Source organism: Coregonus clupeaformis, chromosome 3 (genome assembly GCF_020615455.1).
Source record: "Coregonus clupeaformis isolate EN_2021a chromosome 3, ASM2061545v1, whole genome shotgun sequence".
Taxonomy (NCBI): Eukaryota; Metazoa; Chordata; class Actinopteri; order Salmoniformes; family Salmonidae; genus Coregonus; species Coregonus clupeaformis.
In genome coordinates, this window is record NC_059194.1 from 13921730 (window position 1) to 13943153 (window position 21424).

A 21424-nucleotide genomic window follows, 5' to 3' on the forward strand; every position below is an offset into this window, starting at 1 on the left:
ATATGTGGGATATGGAACATAAACTGGCTTGGGATATCAGACAACAGTATAAGTAAGTGCTAAAACATGTACACGTCAAAATGGGGCATATCCTAATTTAAGTGGCAGGGTTGCTCTTTGCTCAAACACAAACTGCAGATTGTGGCTTAAAGTAAGTTAAATGGGGTTTATACACCCCATATTTCTTGACAAAACCCTATCAAATAAATGTAGTTTACTAAAGTTCAAATCAGGAAGACTGATCTGAATGCTTGTTTAACTTCATCAAGCAGCATAACATAATTCACTCGGTTTCCTATTATACAGGCATATTGGGAATGAATACAAACATATCATCATCATCATCATCAGCATAGCAACATGACGTAAATGTAGCGTCTTGTTCTTCTCCTCTTTCCTATTGACCTTATAGCCTTTAAGCACGGCACAATAATGCACATTCCTCACGCTTCCTGTTTAACCTAAGGGCTCACTCTTGCAATTATCACTTTCCTCTCAACCAATGGATGTAAACCTTGGGATCTATTCATATGTCAACTTACCTATGTTCTCTCACTTGCCATTCCCCAAAATATTTAATAAAATTCCATATTGCATTCTGTATATGTTGTTCATTCAGTTAAGCCTGTACTCAATTGAACTGTTGTTTTACAAAACAATCTATACAAACCGGTGTAAGCAGTGGTCCTAGTAAATAATTGAAGTTACCAGCACAGCACACCCATTGACTATACATTAGAATTAGCTTATTATCATTACCGATATTAAGGTTCCCATTACAGAAACGGACCAAAAAAAGACGTGGTAATGAAGTGTGTTTTGGTAATGCGTGGCCCTTAGCTAAATCTGCAAATAATAGGAGAGTCAGCAAACAATTGACCACATCACTAAAGCCCATTCATGCCTCCATGTTCGTAAGGTAATAGTTCTCACTTTTTCCCAAGTTTGGGAAACCCTGATCTAGAGGTGTAGTCCTTAGGTGTCCCTGATCTAGAGGTGTAGTCCTTAGGTGTCCCTGATCTAGAGGTGTAGTCCTTAGGTGTCCCTGATCTAGAGGTGTAGTCCTTAGGTGTCCCTGATCTAGAGGTGTAGTCCTTAGGTGTCCCTGATCTAGAGGTGTAGTCCTTAGGTGTCCCTGATCTAGAGGTGTAGTCCTTAGGTGTCCCTGATCTAGAGGTGTAGTCCTTAGGTGTCCCTGATCTAGAGGTGTAGTCCTTAGGTGTCCCTGATCTAGAGGTGTAGTCCTTAGGTGTCCCTGATCTAGAGGGTGTAGTCCTTAGGTGTCCCTGATCTAGAGGTGTAGTCCTTAGGTGTCCCTGATCTAGAGGTGTAGTCCTTAGGTGTCCCTGATCTAGAGGTGTAGTCCTTAGGTGTCCCTGATCTAGAGGTGTAGTCCTTAGGTGTCCCTGATCTAGAGGTATAGTCCTTAGGTGTCCCTGATCTAGAGGTGTAGTCCTTAGGTGTCCCTGATCTAGAGGTGTAGTCCTTAGGTGTCCCTGATCTAGAGGTGTAGTCCTTAGGTGTCCCTGATCTAGAGGTGTAGTCCTTAGGTGTCCCTGATCTAGAGGTGTAGTCCTTAGGTGAGCACAAGTTAATTTGTTCACTTATATGCCTTCAGGATGAGGTTCTTATTCTAAACCCTGCTCTAGATGATTGATACATCATGGGCATCTAAAAACTTGATTGGAGTTTTTACAGGAACTTGAAAAAGTTTTACGATAATGAGACATGTCCCCAGACACTGTTTTTACGTAATAAATATTATAGTGTAATATAAACTTTAACTAGTATAAAAATGGTATGATTTATGGACAAACTACAGCAACATATTATTTTGTGCAAAGTAAAATGACCAGAGAATTAAATCCAGACGCATTTCAATAATGAGAATTTGGGGTGAAAATGTAAAAATAATCTGGTTAAAATGTAAAATGTATTTAAAATAAGACACTTTACCAAAAACTAGGCATCTTAGTCTTCAGAATGATAGTTGATTTTTGCAGATGCATCATGGTTTTGTAACTCAATGTGCTACTTACACAGTTAAAACTGGTTTCATGAGAATCACCCACTACACGCACGCAGACACACACACGCACACATGCACAAATGGACTCACCACACAGACACACACACACATAATAAATAATGCATAGGATATTATTGTAGAGGCTAGTGTTAAATGTACTTTGTGGGGCTGTGATATATGTCCACCAGTTTGCATACAGAGAGAGATTTAAGATGTGCATGTGTCTGGAGTCTAGAAGCTTTGAGGGAAAAAGGATATTAGATGAGAAAATACCCTGGTGCAACATGACTAGTGGGACTACTACTGGAGATTAGTACTGGAGATTAGTACTGGACTACTACTAGAGATTAGTACGGGACTAGTCCTGGAGATTAGTACTGGACTAGTCCTGGAGATTAGTACTGGAGATTAGTACTGGACTAGTCCTGGAGATTAGTACTGGACTACTACTAGAGATTAGTACGGGACTAGTCCTAGAGATTAGTACGGGACTAGTCCTAGAGATTAGTACGGGACTAGTCCTGGAGATTAGTACGGGACTAGTCCTGGAGATTAGTACGGGACTAGTCCTGGAGATTAGTACGGGACTAGTCCTGGAGATTAGTACGGGACTAGTCCTGGAGATTAGTACGGGACTAGTCCTGGAGATTAGTACGGGACTAGTCCTGGAGATTAGTACGGGACTAGTCCTGGAGATTAGTACGGGACTACTACTAGAGATTAGTACGGGACTACTACTAGAGATTAGTACGGGACTACTACTAGAGATTAGTACGGGACTACTACTAGAGATTAGTACGGGACTACTACTAGAGATTAGTACGGGACTACTACTAGAGATTAGTACGGGACTAGTCCTGGAGATTAGTACGGGACTAGTCCTGGAGATTAGTACGGGACTAGTCCTGGAGATTAGTACGGGACTAGTCCTGGAGATTAGTACTGGACTAGTCCTGGAGATTAGTACTGGACTAGTCCTGGAGATTAGTACGGGACTACTACTAGAGATTAGTACGGGACTACTACTAGAGATTAGTACGGGACTACTACTAGAGATTAGTTCGGGACTACTACTAGAGATTAGTACGGGACTACTACTGGAGATTAATACGGGACTACTACTAGAGATTAGTACTGGACTACTACTGGAAATTAGTACTGGACTACTACTGGAGATTAGTACGGGACTACTACTAGAGATTAGTACTGGACTACTACTGGAGATTAGTACTGGACTACTACTGGAAATTAGTACTGGACTACTACTGGAGATTAGTACGGGACTACTACTAGAGATTAGTACTGGACTACTACTAGAGATTAGTACTGGACTACTACTGGAAATTAGTACTGGACTACTACTGGAGATTAGTACGGGACTACTACTAGAGATTAGTACTGGACTACTACTAGAGATTAGTACTGGACTACTACTGGAAATTAGTACTGGACTACTACTGGAGATTAGTACGGGACTACTACTAGAGATTAGTACGGGACTACTACTAGAGATTAATACGGGACTACTACTGGAGATTAGTACGGGACTACTACTAGAGATTAGTACGGGACTACTACTAGAGATTAGTACGGGACTACTACTGGAGATTAGTACGGGACAACTACTAGAGATTAGTACGGGACTACTACTAGAGATTAGTACGGGACTACTACTAGAGATTAGTACGGGACTACTACTGGAGATTAGTACGGGACTACTACTAGAGATTAGTACGGGACTACTACTAGAGATTAGTACGGGACTACTACTGGAGATTAGTATGGGACTACTACTAGAGATTAGTACGGGACTACTACTAGAGATTAGTACGGGACTACTACTAGAGATTAGTACGGGACTACTACTGGAGATTAGTACGGGACTACTACTAGAGATTAGTACGGGACTACTACTAGAGATTAGTACGGGACTACTACTAGAGATTAGTACGGGACTACTACTAGAGATTAGTACGGGACTACTACTAGAGATTAGTACGGGACTACTACTGGAGATTAGTACGGGACTACTACTGGAGATTAGTACGGGACTACTACTAGAGATTAGTACGGGACTACTACTGGAGATTAGTACGGGACTACTACTAGAGATTAGTACGGGACTACTACTGGAGATTAGTACGGGACTACTACTAGAGATTAGTACTGGACTACTACTGGAAATTAGTACTGGACTACTACTGGAGATTAGTACGGGACTACTACTAGAGATTAGTACGGGACTACTACTAGAGATTAGTACTGGACTACTACTAGAGATTAATACGGGACTACTACTGGAGATTAATACGGGACTACTACTGGAGATTAGTACGGGACTACTACTAGAGATTAGTACTGGACTACTACTAGAGATTAATACGGGACTACTACTAGAGATTAGTACTGGACTACTACTAGAGATTAATACGGGACTACTACTAGAGATTAGTACTGGACTACTACTGGAGATTAATACGGGACTACTACTGGAGATTAATACGGGACTACTACTGGAAATTAGTACGGGACTACTACTGGAGATTAATACGGGACTACTACTGGAGATTAGTACGGGACTACTACTGGAGATTAATACGGGACTACTACTGGAGATTAGTACGGGACTACTACTAGAGATTAGTACTGGACTACTACTGGAGATTAGTACTGGACTACTACTGGAAATTAGTACTGGACTACTACTGGAGATTAGTACGGGACTACTACTAGAGATTAGTACGGGACTACTACTAGAGATTAGTACGGGACTACTACTAGAGATTAGTACGGGACTACTACTGGAGATTAATACGGGACTACTACTGGAAATTAGTACGGGACTACTACTGGAGATTAGTACTGGACTACTACTGGAGATTAGTACGGGACTACTACTAGAGATTAGTACGGGACTACTACTAGAGATTAGTACGGGACTACTACTAGAGATTAGTACGGGACTACTACTGGAGATTAATACGGGACTACTACTGGAGATTAGTACGGGACTACTACTAGAGATTAGTACGGGACTACTACTAGAGATTAGTACGGGACTACTACTGGAGATTAATACGGGACTACTACTGGAAATTAGTACGGGACTACTACTGGAGATTAGTACTGGACTACTACTGGAGATTAGTACGGGACTACTACTGGAGATTAGTACGGGACTACTACTGGAGATTAGTACGGGACTAGTACTGGAGATTAGTACTGGACTGCTACTGGAAATTAGTACTGGACTACTACTGGAGATTAATTTCCTTCATTTAGAACTATCTGGAGAGGGAGGACATTTATTCCACAACACCTCTAGTTGTCTCCTCATTGAGCAACATAGTTAAGGTCTCTGACTGGAGAGGGAGGACATTTATTCCACAACACCTCTAGTTGTCTCCTCATTGACCCGCATAGTTAAGGTCTCTGACTGGAGAGGGAGGACATTTATTCCACAACACCTCTAGTTGTCTCCTCATTGACCCGCATAGTTAAGGTCTCTGACTGGAGAGGGAGGACATTTATTCCATAACACAGCATGATGTTTAATAGGAAACGTAGGAAAAGTACCAGACAGGAAGAGGGCTCTGTCCACAGTGAACTCTTCTGCAAATCGGATGTGGCAAAAGTTCTTCTTGCTCTTGCGGATGGCGATGATCTCACCCAACTGGCCGAATACCTCCACGATGAGCGCCTCGGTGGCGTTCTCTGGCAGACCGCCCACAAACACAGTCTTACAGCCGGGAGGGCGCTCCCTCATGGCCGGAAAGGGAAGGTCTGTAGATGAGAAGAGAGAGGCGTCAATACAGAGAACTAACCGTAATGATGTTTTTTTTACGGTTTTGAGGGAACAAGAACACTCCAGGTAATTCGAAAATAAACTTAATCCAAAAAAGTGAACTATCCCTTTAAGCTCTGCAGTGCACAGCGGTAGGAGAGAGAAGTCAATACAGACTAACAAACCATCCACTACTAATAAATACTGTGCACACTAGGGTTTAATATTCATATTGAAAACACAAATGAGATCTTTGGATTACTTGTCCCGATTCGATACCATGGACATGGTTGGCAAGGCTCTATATGAGATCGACTTCAGTCAGTTCAGTTCGACCACTCTGTGCTGCATATGAAACACGGCAGGGTCCAACATTAACATTTTCTTCTCACTGGCACGATTGGGCCAGTTGGCCAAAAATCTAATGGCCCGAACATAATTTCTACTGGCCCGGACATGGTGTAGTTCTTAAATGCATTGGGGTCATGCAGGGCCAATAGGTTGGCATGCTTTCTCTCTATATGCAGCTATTAATAGGCTATATTTGGTTATAATGATATTTATTAAAAAGCTGTGTAATATAATTTAGCAATTCAAGTCATTACGCTATTCTTTAGAATTGCATTGTATTAATTGCATTCATTTTTGTTTCTAAAGTATGTCATTTTGAGAAGATTAGAAAATAGGACCCTGCCCCTTTAAACAAGCTTTCCAAAAGAGACATTGACTGGCTATAGCAGGCTAGCCAAGACCAATGCTAGGTGTCTTTTTGTAGCTTTCTTTGTGCAGAATATCAACAGTAGCCAGCATATTGCTAGTATGTTCACTATTGAAGGTTTACTATTGTAAATAACATTCCCTAAAATAAATAACCTCAGCGAGTAGATTGATGGGCGATTCTTTTTGTGAAGGCATCAACTCATGTACTGCTCGAGATGGTGCTTGAACTCGTGGTGGTGCTTGAATGAACAGCCAATCATATTGCTCAAATACAAATAGCAAGACATTTACACGTGTAGTCTATAATGGTTTTCAATGGTAGACTGCAACAGAGCAGGTAAATGTTGAACTGGAATGCAAAAATGCACTGCAAAGTTAATGGCCCCGTTAAGGTCAGACCCTGCCCGTGAAAGAAAATAAATGAATGTACTAGAAAACAATAGACTACGTGGATTTCGACTCATCGTTACCACATTATATGGAACGTGCAAATTCATGCTCTCTCCCTCTGTATAGAAATTTGACTGCAACCACAGTGCACACGCCTGTCCTATCAATAGATCGCTAGAAGATGTATATAATTCTAGTGGGAGAGGGCTCGGCAGACTTTCTGACTAGCGAATTGAAAAGTAGCCTAGTTAATTTAAGTGGAAAAAGTACCCGGCTGAAAATGACTAATCGGCTGTACAGACAAGAGCCGGCGCTAATGGTAAACACTGCATTTATTTGGGCATTTATTTGGTATAACAGCCATGCGTCTGTATTAGGCTATGTCATCTCCAAACCAGCCCCCGTTGATCTGAACCTTGCTGTTGAAAAACCACATTAGTGTCAGACTTTCGGCTACCACAGATGCACCTCTTCCGACTTCACATCGCCTTTCGTCTATAGTCAGTTGCTTTAGCCTTACCACTCAACGCGTCCAATATCTGCAGTGCTGCTCGTGGCAACGTCATCTCGCTGAGTCTACCTTTAAATTATAAAGTCAATCTCAATGTGACCCGCCAGAAGCTTGAAAATCCTATTACAAAAAAAACTTCAAACACGCATTCAACCCCCCCCCCCCCAAAAAAAAATTACTGAACAGAATTAATTATGGTTATTATTTTATTTTCGTTCGTTTTGGAGTCAAAGACAATCGTTTCAGTATATTTTTCGTTTTTCAAAACAGGTTTGTTAATTATTTTATTTAATTTTTATTTAAATTTTAGTTTACTAAATCGTTTTTTCATGATTCGTTTTCGTTTTCGTTACAGTTTACTATAATAACCTTGGTTCACACACCACACTGACATACTGGGCCCCATACATAGCAATCAAAACCTCATTAAACAAGCAGTTAAATACTCTGTCTGAATTTACAACACAATATAAAACGAGTGTTTCTACAGTGAAAGATTACTGTGAAATTGATTTATGCATTTAGAAGCACTGTTACCATAATGTAATGTGCAGGCTGTAATTGATGTGATACAATATTCATCTGACTAATTCGGAGGCTTCATGCTGGGAAAATCTATTAAAGTATTATTTGAAAAATTACATTTGGAAGTATTTACCATGACCAATGAGTCGCAATAATGACGAAAACATACAGCAATAGGCTTGGATAACTTTTCTATTGACATCTAATGTTAATGTGAAACTATTGTGGGATAAACACAATGCATCATCTTAACCAGAGAGCTGGTTGATTCTCTCATGTGAATGGTTCATTGCTTGAGAGACCTGATTAATCGAACACAGATGAGTTTACTGAACCATATACGGGGCTCTACTGTTCTGGACAGAACTAATCACCAGGGTCTGTATTCATAACCCATCTCAGAGTAGGAGTGCTGATCTGGGATCAGTTTGCCCTTTTAGATATGAACAGGGGGAGACCTGATCCTAGATCTGCACTCCTACTCTGAGACGCCTCTTCCCTCATAGGGATCTATGGCAAAGTCTTGTAGTGCAAGAGCAAGGCCTCTTATGTTAAAGCTTTGAAGCTTGTTTCAAAGCTCTCCCAGAGGACCAGACTGTGCCACTGTTGCACACCGCGCACTCACACACTGTACACACACACCTCCAGCTGAAAAGCCATGGCAACAGTGATCATTGATCTGTTATGCTGCGTCTTTGAGGGCTGGGAGTGTTCTGACACAGTTCAGCTGATGACGAAAGAGAAGAAAGAAACAGGATGTGAAAATCTGACATTTAGCCGATGGCCCCATGATCTGAAACTCCGCTTTTAAAACCCAATGTACAGTGGGGAAAAAAAGTATTTAGTCAGCCACCAATTGTGCAAGTTCTCCCACTTAAAAAGATGAGAGAGGCCTGTAATTTCCATCATAGGTACACGTCAACTATGACAGACAAATTGAGAGAAAAAAATTCCAGAAAATCACAGTAGGATTTTTAATGAATTTATTTGCAAATTATGGTGGAAAATAAGTATTTGGTCACCTACAAACAAGCAAGATTTCTGGCTCTCACAGACCAGTAACTTCTTTGGAGTGTTACCTCTATTAATGGCACCTGTTTGAACTTGTTATCAGTATAAAAGACACCTGTCCACAACCTCAAACAGTCACACTCCAAACTCCACTATGGCCAAGACCAAAGAGCTGTCAAAGGACACCAGAAACAAAATTGTAGACCTGCACCAGGCTGGGAAGACTGAATCTGCAATAGGTAAGCAGCTTGGTTTGAAGAAATCAACTGTGGGAGCAATTATTAGGAAATTGAAGACATAAAAGACCACTGATAATCTCCCTCGATCTGGGGCTCCACGCAAGATCTCACCCCGTGGGGTCAAAATGATCACAAGAACGGTGAGCAAAAATCCCAGAACCACACGGGGGGACCTAGTGAATGACCTGCAGAGAGCTGGGACCAAAGTAACAAAGCCTACCATCAGTAACACACTACACCGCCAGGGACTCAAATCCTGCAGTGCCAGACGTGTCCCCCTGCTTAAGCCAGTACATGTCCCGTCTGAAGTTTGCTAGAGTGCATTTGGATGATCCAGAAGAGGATTGGGAGAATGTCATATGGTCAGATGAAACCAAAATATAACTTTTTGGTATAAACTCAACTCGTCGTGTTTGGAGGACAAAGAATGCCGAGTTGCATCCAAAGAACACCATACCTACTGTGAAGCATGGGGGTGGAAACATCATGCTTTGGGGCTGTTTTTCTGCAAAGGGACCAGGACGACTGATCCGTGTAAAGGAAAGAATGAATGGGGCCATGTATCGTGAGATTTTGAGTGAAAACCTCCTTCCATCAGCAAGGGCATTGAAGATGAAACGTGGCTGGGTCTTTCAGCATGACAATGATCCCAAACACACCGCCCGGGCAACGAAGGAGTGGCTTCGTAAGAAGCATTTCAAGGTCCTGGAGTGGCCTAGCCAGTCTCCAGATCTCAACCCCATAGAAAATCTTTGGAGGGAGTTGAAAGTCCGTGTTGCCCAGCGACAGCCCCAAAACATCACTGCTCTAGAGGAGATCTGCATGGAGGAATGGGCCAAAATACCAGCAACAGTGTGTGAAAACCTTGTGAAGACTTACAGAAAACGTTTGACCTGTGTCATTGCCAACAAAGGGTATATAACAAAGTATTGAGAAACTTTTGTTATTGACCAAATACTTATTTTCCACCATAATTTGCAAATAAATTCATAAAAAATCCTACTATGTGATTTTCTGGATTTTTTCCCCTCATTTTGTCTGTCATAGTTGACGTGTACCTATGATGAAAATTACAGGCCTCTCTCATCTTTTTAAGTGGGAGAACTTGCACAATTGGTGGCTGACTAAATACTTTTTTCCCCCACTGTACATGTCTTTTCTAGGTTCAGTAGGGGTGGTCTCTGTACTACTGAAGGAGTATGAACGGTGGGAGTGACACTGGAGAACGCAAAATGTGGTGGCTACTTGTCAACAAGGAGATCGTGCTGATCAGAGATTCAGGTCAGAGATTTCAGCACCATGGATAGAGGCAACAGTGGTATCTTGGGATCTGATGTTTAGCACCACAGGACAGCGCCCGTCTCAGGTGACGTTACAACGCCATTGGCCACTTTGACAATCCTGTTTAATGGGAGAAGAGGCCTACACAGAAGCCACGAAGCCTGAAGGGGAAGGCTCCCCATAAACTCAGTTTTGCTAGCCTGTGTTCAGCCATATTGACTTTAACAAACAACATATACAGTTGAAGTCGGAAGTTTACATACACCTTAGCCAAATACATTTAAACTCAGTTTTTCACAATTCCTGACATTTAATCCTAGTAAAAATTCCCTGTCTTAGGTCAGTTAGGATCACCACTTTATTTTAAGAATGTGAAATGTCAGAATAATAGTAGAGAGAATGATTTATTTCAGCTTTTATTTCTTTCATCACATTCCCAGTGGGTCAGAAGTTTACATACACTCAATTAGTATTTGGTAGCATTGCCTTTAAATTGTTTAACTTCGGTCAAACGTTTTGGGTAGCCTTCCACAAGCTTCCCACAATAAGTTGGGTGAATTTTGGCCCATTCCTCCGGACAGAGCTGGTGTAACTGAGTCAGGTTTGTAGGCCTCCTTGCTCGCACACGCTTTTTCAGTTCTGCCCACACATTTTCTATAGGATTGAGGTCAGGTCTTTGTGATGGCCACTACAATACCTTGACTTTGTTGTCCTTAAGTCATTTTGCCACAACTTTGGAAGTATGCTTGGGGTCATTGTCCATTTGGAAGACCCATTTGCGACCAAGCATTAACTTCCTGACTGATGTCTTAAGATGTTGCTTCAATATATCCACATAATTTCCCTTCCTCATGATGCCATCTATTTTGTCAAGTGCACCAGTCCCTCCTGCAGCAAAGCACCCCCACAGCATGATGCTGCCACCCACGTGCTTCACGTTTGGGATGTGTTCTTCCGTTTGCAAGCAACTACCTTTTTCCTCCAAACATAACGATGGTCATTATGGCCAAACAGTTCTATTTTTGTTTCATCAGACCAGAGGACATTTCTCCAAAAAGTACGATCTTTGTCCCCATGTGCAGTTGCAAACCGTAGTCTGGCTTTTTTATGGCGGTTTGCTGAGCGGCCTTTCAGGTTATGTCGATATAGGACAATTTTTTCTGTGGATATAGATACTTTGTACCTGTTTCCTACAGCATCTTCACAAGGTCCTTTGCTGTTGTTCTGGGATTGATTAGCACTTTTCGCACCAAAGTACGTTCGTCTCTAGGAGACAGAACGCGTCTCCTTCCTGAGCGGTATGACGGCTGCGTGGTCCCATGGTGTTTATACTTGCGTACAATTTTTTTTTCTTCTTCTTTTTTTTTTTGTCATTTAGCAGACGCTCTTATCCAGAGCGACTTACAGGAGCAATTAGGGTTAAGTGCCTTGCTCAAGGGCACATCAACAGATTTTTCACCTAGTCGGCTCGGGGATTAGAACCAGCGACATTTCGGTTACTGGCACAACGCTCTTACCCACTAAGCTACCTTGCGTACTATTGTTTGTACAGATGAATATGGTACCGTCAGGCGTTTGGAAATTGCTTCCAAGGATGAAGCAGACTTGAAATTGTGATACAGTGAATTATAAGTGAAATAATCTGTCTGTAAACAATTGTTGGAAAAATTACTTGTGTCATGCACAAAGTAGATGTCAAAACTATAGTTTGTTAACAAGAAATTTGTGGAGTGGTTAAAAAACAAGTTTTAATGACTCCAACCTAAGTGTATGTAAACTTCCTACTTCAACTGTAGAATGGGAAATAATGGGAAATTAATTGTAACTTAACGACAATAGACCTCTCCATTGTTTCTTTGAAATCCCTGCTAAACAAGACAATAACGGATGAGGGCATCCTGTACTGCCCACTCTCTGCTTGCTGGGACAAACACACACATATACTTTTGTTAAGATCCCATTATCAGTGTTTTCCACTTGCGCCGGTTGTTGTCTATACAGCCAATTACAGACTCATTTTCAGGCAGGGACTTTTTTCACTTACATTAACTAGGCTACCATTCAATTCGCAAAGTATATTGGAGCACTCTCCCCCTAGAATTAACAATATGCATCTTCTAGCGATCTATTGATAGGACAGGCGCCTGTCAGTCACAAAGTGAGCGATGACAGGGATTGACATTCTGCTATCTGTCCCGCCTCTCGGTACCTGTGTGTGTGTGTTGTGTGCGCTGTGGTTGCAGTCACATTTCTACACGGAGGGAGAGAGCATGAATTTGCACGTCCCATATAATGTGAGTGAATTTGCACGTCCCATATAATGTGGAGTCGTAATCCACTTAGCCTATTGTTATATGGAACATTCATTTATTTTCTTTCGTGTGCAGGGTCCGATATTAACGATGTCCCGCTGGCCCTCGGGGCCAGTAAAAACATGTGTCTGTCAGGCCAATGGATCTCGTCAGTCACTGGCCCGACAGTAACTTTTCAGCGAATTTTTGCATTCCAGTTCAACATTTACCTGCTCTGTCGCAGTCTACCATTGAAAACCATTGAAGACTACACGCGTAAATGTCATAATATTTGTATTTGAGCAATATAATTGGCCGTTCATTCAAGCACCACCACGCTTCCACGTGTTACAACTTCTCGAGCAGTACATGAGTTGATGCCTTCACACAGCACACGCGAGCTGTCTAGAGCTAAAATAAGCGCCCATCAATCTACTCGCTGAGCTTATTTATTTTAGGGAAAGTGATTTACAAAAGAAAACCTTCAATAGTGAACATACTAGCAATATGCTGGCTACTGTTGACATTCTGCACAAAGAAAGCTACAAAAAGACACCTAGCATTGGTCTTGGCTAGCCTGCTATAGCCAGTCAATGTCTCTTTTGGAATGTTTGTTTAAAGGGGGCAGCGTACTATTTTAAAATCTTCTCAAAAAACAAAAATGTGCACCCCTTGGGGTCCAGAGGACAGAGTTTGGGAAACCCTGATTTAAGCAATACACCATGTCCGGGCCAGTAGATTTCTGGCCAACTGGCCCGACCGTTGGACCCTGGCGTGTTTCATATGCAGCCACGGAGTGGTGGCGCAGAGGCTATTTACTGTGCTTTGATTGACGAACAGCAAGCTTGACTAGTTTATAAATGGTGTCGAAATGACTGATATATCCTTGCCATTCATAAATCATACAACGTAGTTATACTGTATGTCCATGGTATCAAATCGAAATACACTACCGATCAAAAGTTTTAGAACACCTACTCATTCAAGGGTTTTTCCTTATTTTCTACAATGTAGAATAATAGTGAAGACATCAAAACTATGAAATAACACATATGGAATCATGAGGTAACCAAAACAGTGTTAAACAAATGAAAATATATTTTATATTTGAGATTCTTCAAACAGCCACCCTTTGCATTGATGACACCTTTGCACACCCTTGGTATTATCTCAACCAGCTTCAAGAGGTAGTCACCTGGAATGCATTTCAATTAACAGGTGTGCCTTCTTAAAATTTAATTTGTGGAATTCCTTTCCTTCTTAACGCGTTTGAACCAATCAGTTGTGTTGTGACAAGGTAGGGGGGTATACAGTGAGGGAAAAAAGTATTTGATCCCCTGCTGATTTTGTACGTTTGCCCACTGACAAAGAAATGATCATTCTATAATTTTAATGGTAGGTTTATTTGAACAGTGAGATACAGAATAACAACAACAAAATCCAGAAAAACGCATGTCAAAAATGTTATAAATTGATTTGCATTTTAATGAGGGAAATAAGTATTTGACCCCCTCTCAATCAGAAAGATTTCTGGCTCCCAGGTGTCTTTTATACAGGTAACGAGCTGAGATTAGGAGCACACTCTTAAAGGGAGTGCTCCTAATCTCAGTTTGTTACCTGTATAAAAGACACCTGTCCACAGAAGCAATCAATCAGATTCCAAACTGTACAGAAGATAGCCCTATTTGGTAATGACCAAGTCCATATTATGGCAAGAAAAGTTCAAATAAGCAAAGAGAAACGACAGTCCATCATTACTTTAAGACATGAAGGTCAGTCAATACGTAACATTTCAAGAACTTTGAAAGTTTCTTCAAGCGCTATGATGAAACTGGCTCTCATGAGGATCGCCACAGGAATGGAAGACCCAGAGTTACCTCTGCTGCAGAGGATAAGTTCATTAGAGTTACCAGCCTCAGAAATTGCAGCCCAAATAAATGCTTCACAGAGTTCAAGTTTTTTTTTTTTTTTTTTTCACCTTTATTTAACCAGGTAAGCCAGTTGAGAACAGGTTCTCATTTACAACTGCGACCTGGCCAAGATAAAGCAAAGTAGTGCAATAAAAACAACACAGAGTTACATATGGGGTAAAAAAAAAAACATAAAGTCAGAAATACAACAGAAAATATATATACAGTGTGTGCAAATGTAGCAAGTTATGGAGGTAAGGCAATAAATAGGCTATAGTGCAGAATAATTACAATAGTATTAACACTGGAATGCTAGATGTGCAAGAGATGATGTGCAAATAGAGATACTGGGGTGCAAAAGAGCGAAATAAATAATAATATAGGGATGAGGTAGTTGGGTGGGCTAATTTCAGATGGGCTGTGTACAGGTGCAGTGATCGGTAAGGTGCTCTGACAACTGATGCTTAAAGTTATTGAGGGAGATAAGAGTCTCCAGCTTCAGAGATTTTTGCAATTCGTTCCAGTCATTGGCAGCAGAGAACTGGAAGGAATGCGGCCAAAGGAGGTGTTGGCTTTGGGAATGACCAGTGAGATATACCTGCTGGAGCGCAGACTACGGGTGGGTGCTGCTATGGTGACCAATGAGCTAAGATAAGGCGGGGATTTGCCTAGCAGTGATTTATAGATGGCCTGGAGCCAGTGGGTTTGACGATGAACATGTAGTGAGGACCAGCCAACAAGAGCGTACAGGTCACAGTGGTGGGTAGTGTATGGGGCTTTGGAGACAAAGCGGATGGCACTGTGATAGACTACATCCAATTTGCTGAGTAGAGTGTTGGAGGCTATTTTGTAAATGACATCGCCGAAGTCAAGGATCGGTAGGATAGTCAGTTTTACGAGGGCATGTTTGGCAGCATGAGTGAAGGGAGGCTTTGTTGCGAAATAGGAAGCCGATTCTAGATTTAACTTTGGATTGGAGATTCTTTATGTGAGTCTGGAAGTTGAGTTTACAGTCTAACCAGACACCTAGATATTTGTAGTTGTCCACATACTCTAGGTCAGACCCGTCGAGAGTGGTGATTCTAGTCGGGTGGGCGGGTGCTAGCAGCGTTCGATTGAAAAGCATGCATTTAGTTTTACTAGTGTTTAAGAGCAGTTGAAGGCTACTGAAGGATTGTTGTATGGCATTGAAGCTCGTTTGGAGGTTTGTTAACACAGTGTCCAATGAAGGGCCAGATGTATACAAAATGGTGTCGTCTGCGTAGAGGTGGATCTGAGAGTCACCAGCAGCAAGAGCGACATCATTGATATACACGGAGAAAAGTGTCGGCCCAAGAATTGAACCCTGTGGCACCCCCATAGAGACTGCCATAGGTCCAGACAACAGGCCCTCCGATTTGACACACTGAACTCTATCTGAGAAGTAGTTGGTGAACCAGGCGAGGCAGTCATTTGAGAAACCAAGGCTATTTAGTCTGCCAATAAGAATGCGGTGGTTGACAGAGTCGAAAGCCTTGGCCAGGTCGATGAAGACGGCTGCACAGTACTGTCTATTATCAATCGTGGTTATAATATCGTTTAGGACCTTGAGTGTGGCTGAAGTGCACCCGTGACCAGCTCGAAACCGGATTGCATAGCGGAGAAGATGCGGTGGTATTCGAAATGGTCGATGATCTGTTTGTTAACTTGGCTTTCGAATACTTTCGAAAGGCAGGGCAGGATGGATATAGGTCTGTAGCAGTTTGGATCTAGAGTGTCACCCCCCTTTGAAGAGGGGGATGACCGCGGCAGCTTTCCAATCTCTGGGGATCTCAGACGTTATGAAAGAGAGGTTGAACAGACTAGTAATAGGGGTTGCGACAATTTGGCGGCTAGTTTTAGAAAGAAAGGGTCCAGATTGTCTAGCCCAGCTGATTTGTAGGGGTCCAGATTTTGCAGCGCTTTCAAAACATCAGCTGTCTGAATTTGTGTGAAGGAGAAGCGGGGGGCATGGGCAAGTTGCAGCAGAGGGTGCAGAGTTGGTGGCCGGGTTAGTGGTAGCCAGATGGAAAGCATGGCCAGCTGTAGCAAAATGCTTGTTGAAATTCTCGATTATTGTAGATTTATCGGTGGTGATAGTGTTTCCTAGCCTCAGTGCAGTGGGCAGCTGGGAGGAAGTGCTCTTATTCTCCATGGACTTTACAGTGTCCCAAAACTTTTTGGAGTTAGTGCTACAGGATGCAAATTTCTGTTTGAAAAAAGTTAGCCTTTGCTTTCCTGACTGCTTGTGTATATTGGTTCCTAACTTCCCTGAAAAGTTGCATATCGCGGGGCTATTTGATGCTAATGCTGTACGCCACAGGATGTTTTTGTGCTGGTCAAGGGCAGTCAAGTCTGAGGAGAACCAGGGGCTATATCGGTTCTTAGTTCTGTATTTTTTGAATGGGGCATGTTTATTTAAGATTGAGAGGAAATTATTTTTAAGGAACAACCAGGCATCCTCTACTGATGGAATGAGATCTATATCCATCCAGGATACCTGGGCCAGGTCAATTAGGAAGGCCTCCTCGCTAAAGTGTTTTAGGGAGCGTTTGACAGTGATGAGAGGTGGTCGTTTGACCGCGGACCCGTTACGGACGCAGGCAATAAGGCAGTGATCGCTGAGATCCTGGTTGAAGACAGCTGAGGTGTATTTAGAGGGTATGTTAGTCAGGATGATATCTATGAGGGTACCCATGTTTAAGGATTTAGGGTTGTACCTGGTAGGTTCGTTGATAATTTGCGTGAGGTTGAGGGCATCTAGCTTGGATTGTAGGATGGCTGGGGTATTAAGCATATCCCAATTTAGGTCACCAAGCAGTACAAACTCAGAGGATAAATGGGGGGCAATCAATTCACATATGGTGTCCAGGGCACAGCTGGGGGCTGAGGGTGGTCTGTAGCAAGCGGCAACAGTGAGACTTATTTCTGGAAAGGTGGATTTTTAGAAGTAGAAGCTCAAACTGTTTGGGCACAGACCTGGATAGTATGATAGAGCTCTGCAGGCTATCTCTACAGTAGATTGCAACTCCACCCCCTTTGGCAGTTCTATCTAGACGGAAAATGTTATAGTTGGGGATGGAAATTTCAGAATTTTTGGTGGCCTTCCTGAGCCAGGATTCAGACACTGCTAGAACATCAGGGTTGGCAGAGTGTGCTAACGCAGTGAATAACTCAAACTTAGGAAGTAGACTTCTGATATTTATGTGCAAGAAACCAAGACTTTTGCGATTACAGAAGTCATCAAATGATAGCTCCTGGGGAGTAGGAGTGATACTGGGGGCTACAGGGCCTGGGTTAGCCTCTACATCACCAGAGGAACAGAGGAGGACTAGAATAAGGATACGGCTAAAGGCTTTAAGAACTGGTCTTCTAGTGCGTTGGGTACATAGAATAAAGGGGGCAGATTTCGGGGGTTATAGAAAAGATTCAGGGCATTGTGTACAGACAAGGATATGGAAGGATATGAGTAAAGTGGAGGTAAACCTAAGCGTTGGGTAACAATGAAAGAGATAGTATCTCTAGAGGCATCAATTGAGTTGGTCTCTGAGTGTATGGGGGGAGGAACAAAGGAGCTAACTAAGGCAGGTTTAGCTAGGCTGGGGGGTCTACAGTGATATAGTACAATTAGAAATAACCGAAACAACAATAAACTAACCATGTTTGGGCTGAGGCTAAACATAAACAGGATGTAGTACCGTAAAAAGGAACAGTCCAGCAGATATCAGCTGTATAGCTGAGTTATCATAAGGTCCGGTGGTAAGAGGCCACGGCTAGCGTGTGCTACGTCCGTTTTGTTGTAGCCAGCTGGTAGCGATGAATCCGGAGTTAAAGGTCCAGTGATTCAGTGATTCTGGCGGAAAAACTGATATGTTCTGGGTCGATAACGCTGTGCAGACTGGCCGAATATCCGGTGATCAATGTCCAGTGATTAAAAATTAATCCCGCGGAAAAAAAATCCAATATTCTGGGTGAAACACCGCTAGCTGTGGCTAATAGCAAGTAGCTAGTTCAGTAGCTAGTTCAGTTTAGTGAGTAAGAGGCCACGGATAACGTGTGCTAACGGGCCAGGGCTAGCAGATGGATGGAATCTTCGTGGTTAACGTCGTAACCACATCAGACGATTTCGTCGGCAGACCAGTCGTGTAGGATCGGCGGGGCTCCGTGTCAACACTAGGTGGTCCCGTCCGGTTGATAGAGAGGTAGATAGCCGGGAGAATGGGCCTAGCTCGGGATGATTAGCCAGACCACAGCGTCCGTTTTGTTGTAGCCAGCTGGTAGCGATGAATCCGGAGTTAAAGGTCCAGTAAATCAGTGATTCCGGCGGAAAAACTGATATGTTCTGGGTCGATAACGCGCTGTGCAGACTGGCCGAATATCCGGTGATCAATGTCCAGTGATTAAAAATTAATCCCGCTGAAAAAATCCAATGATCTGGGTGAAACACCGCTAGCTGTGGCTAGTAGCAAGTAGCTAGTTAGCTGGCTAGCTAGTTTCAACTGGAGATTCTAGATTCTAGATAAAAGGTAAGTCAATAATAGAATCCGTTCCACATTGAGTGAGGCGGGTTGCAGGAAAGTATATTTTGTAGAAGGATGAAAAGTCTGATAGGGAAATATGTACGAAAAATACAAAAAAACAGGGTATTTACAGGCTATTTACAGACACACGAGAGAAACAGGACAAACACATCTCAACATCAACTGTTCAGAGGAGACTGTGTGAATCAGGCCTTCATGGTCGAATTGCTGCAAAGAAACCACTACTAAAGGACACCAATAAGAAGAAGAGACTTGCTTGGGCCAAGAAACATGAGCAATGGACATTAGACCGGTGGAAATCTGTCTTTTGGTCTGGAGTCCAAATTGGAGATTTTTGGTTCCAACCGCTGTGTCTTTGTGAGACGCGGTGTGGGTGAACGGATGATCTCTGCATGTGTATTTCCCACCGTAAAGCATGGAGGTGGTGGTGTTATGGTGTGGGGGTGCTTTGCTGGTGACACTGTCTGTGATTTATTTAGAATTCATGGCACACTTAACCAGCATGGCTACCACAGCATTCTGCAGCGATACGCCATCCCATCTGGTTTGGGCTTAGTGGGACTATCGTTTGTTTTTCAACAGGACAATGACCCAACACACCTCAAGGCTGTGTAAGGGCTATTTTACCAAGAAGGAGAGTGATGGAGTGCTGCATCAGATGACCTGGCCTCCACAATCCCCCGACCTCAACCAAATTGAGATGGTTTGGGATGAGTCGGACCGTAGAGTGAAGGAAAAGCAGCCAACAAGTGCTCAGCATATGTGGGAACTCCTTCAAGACTGTTGGAAAAGCATTCCAGGTGAAGCTGGTTGAGAGAATGCCAACGGTGTGCAAAGCTGTCATCAAGGCAAAGGGTGGCTATTTGAAAAATAAAGAAAAGCCCTTGAATGAGTAGGTGTTCTAAAACTTTTGACCGGTAGTGTAAGTAAACTAAAGATCCCGTTTGTATTTTTGATGTTAATTCCATTAGACAAGGATGTTAAAGTGAGTGACTCGTCAGTAGCCTACCAAATTGCATCGTTAAGAGAGCTGTTCATTTGGCTCTCTAATTCGCATACTGGTAGGCTTTTTGGCAATTATTTGCAGATAAATTATGAAAACATTCTATGAAGATGGTGAATCTTCTTCACTGCAGGAACAATAGGTAGGCTAGTGGCAAGTTAGCCTCACTCTGGTCCAAAATATGATACCAGAAAACAGATTGAATTGTTTTAAAAGTCAATGATACCTGTATGGTATTTTCAAAGATATTGATATAGGTCTACTGATTTAATTAAAGTATTGACAATAGAGTAGTCAACGGCTAGCTTTCTGTATAGCAAAGCCCATCGCGCTTCATTCTTCAATCATACCTGTATTGCAGATAGCTGTGAAAATGCCTCTTAAAAGGAAGCTTGAAGCCTGTGGAAGTCAGCAGACTCTTAAAGGATTCTTTAAAGGCCCAGCGCAGTCAAAATTACATTTTTCCTGTGCTTTATATCATATTGTACAACAGCTGATGAAACTAACACTGTAAAATATTGTTATTTTTATTAGTGTTATTTCCTGATAGTTACTGGTTGAAAATACAATCTAGCATTAGAATGTACCAGAGTCCACCAAAATAGAGCTTGTAGCTGACTGGCTACTCAATGTGTGCATTGTAATGAGCCAGTGGCGGCCCAGCACTGACACTTAACAGGAAGAAGTGACGGGTGAGATCACACACACTTCCACACTTCAGCACGCTGTGATCACTCACACACACACACACACACACACACACACACACACACACACACACACACACACACACACACACACACACACACACACACACACACACACACCTGCCTAAGCAGAACAACAGCAGATAAAACTGAGCTATTCAAACCATATAGTCAGTCACCACAGTGGGTATGTGTGTGTACGCGTGTGTGTGTTTACTGGAGTGTACGTTTACTCTATGAAGCCCATAAGTAGAGTGTAGCCTACAATTATCACGCACACATGCACGCCAAGCTCTCCAGGGCGTAGGGGATCTGTAGGGCATCTGTAGGGCATCTGTCCTCTTTCTCTTCAGGCCCATGTAATTATGGACAGACACTCTCATACAGCCACTGCCTTTTGAATTCGGAGAGGTTTGAAAAGAAATATGTCATGAGAGAGAGGGAGCTGACACTGATAGAGAACA

The 21424-nt window shown here is 42.5% G+C and overlaps 1 protein-coding gene across 4 annotated transcripts in view; it reads right to left on the reverse strand.

The window, feature by feature from the left end:
• Nucleotides 1–21424, reverse strand: part of LOC121540806 (ecto-NOX disulfide-thiol exchanger 2) — a 284655-nt gene that overhangs the window by 37319 nt on the left and 225912 nt on the right. For all 4 annotated transcript variants that reach the window (XM_041849939.2, XM_041849931.2, XM_041849916.2 and 1 more), the window contains one exon: nt 5606–5812. In XM_041849939.2, coding sequence (XP_041705873.1) covers nt 5606–5812 — 207 coding nt within the window. The remainder of the gene's footprint in view (nt 1–5605; nt 5813–21424) is intronic.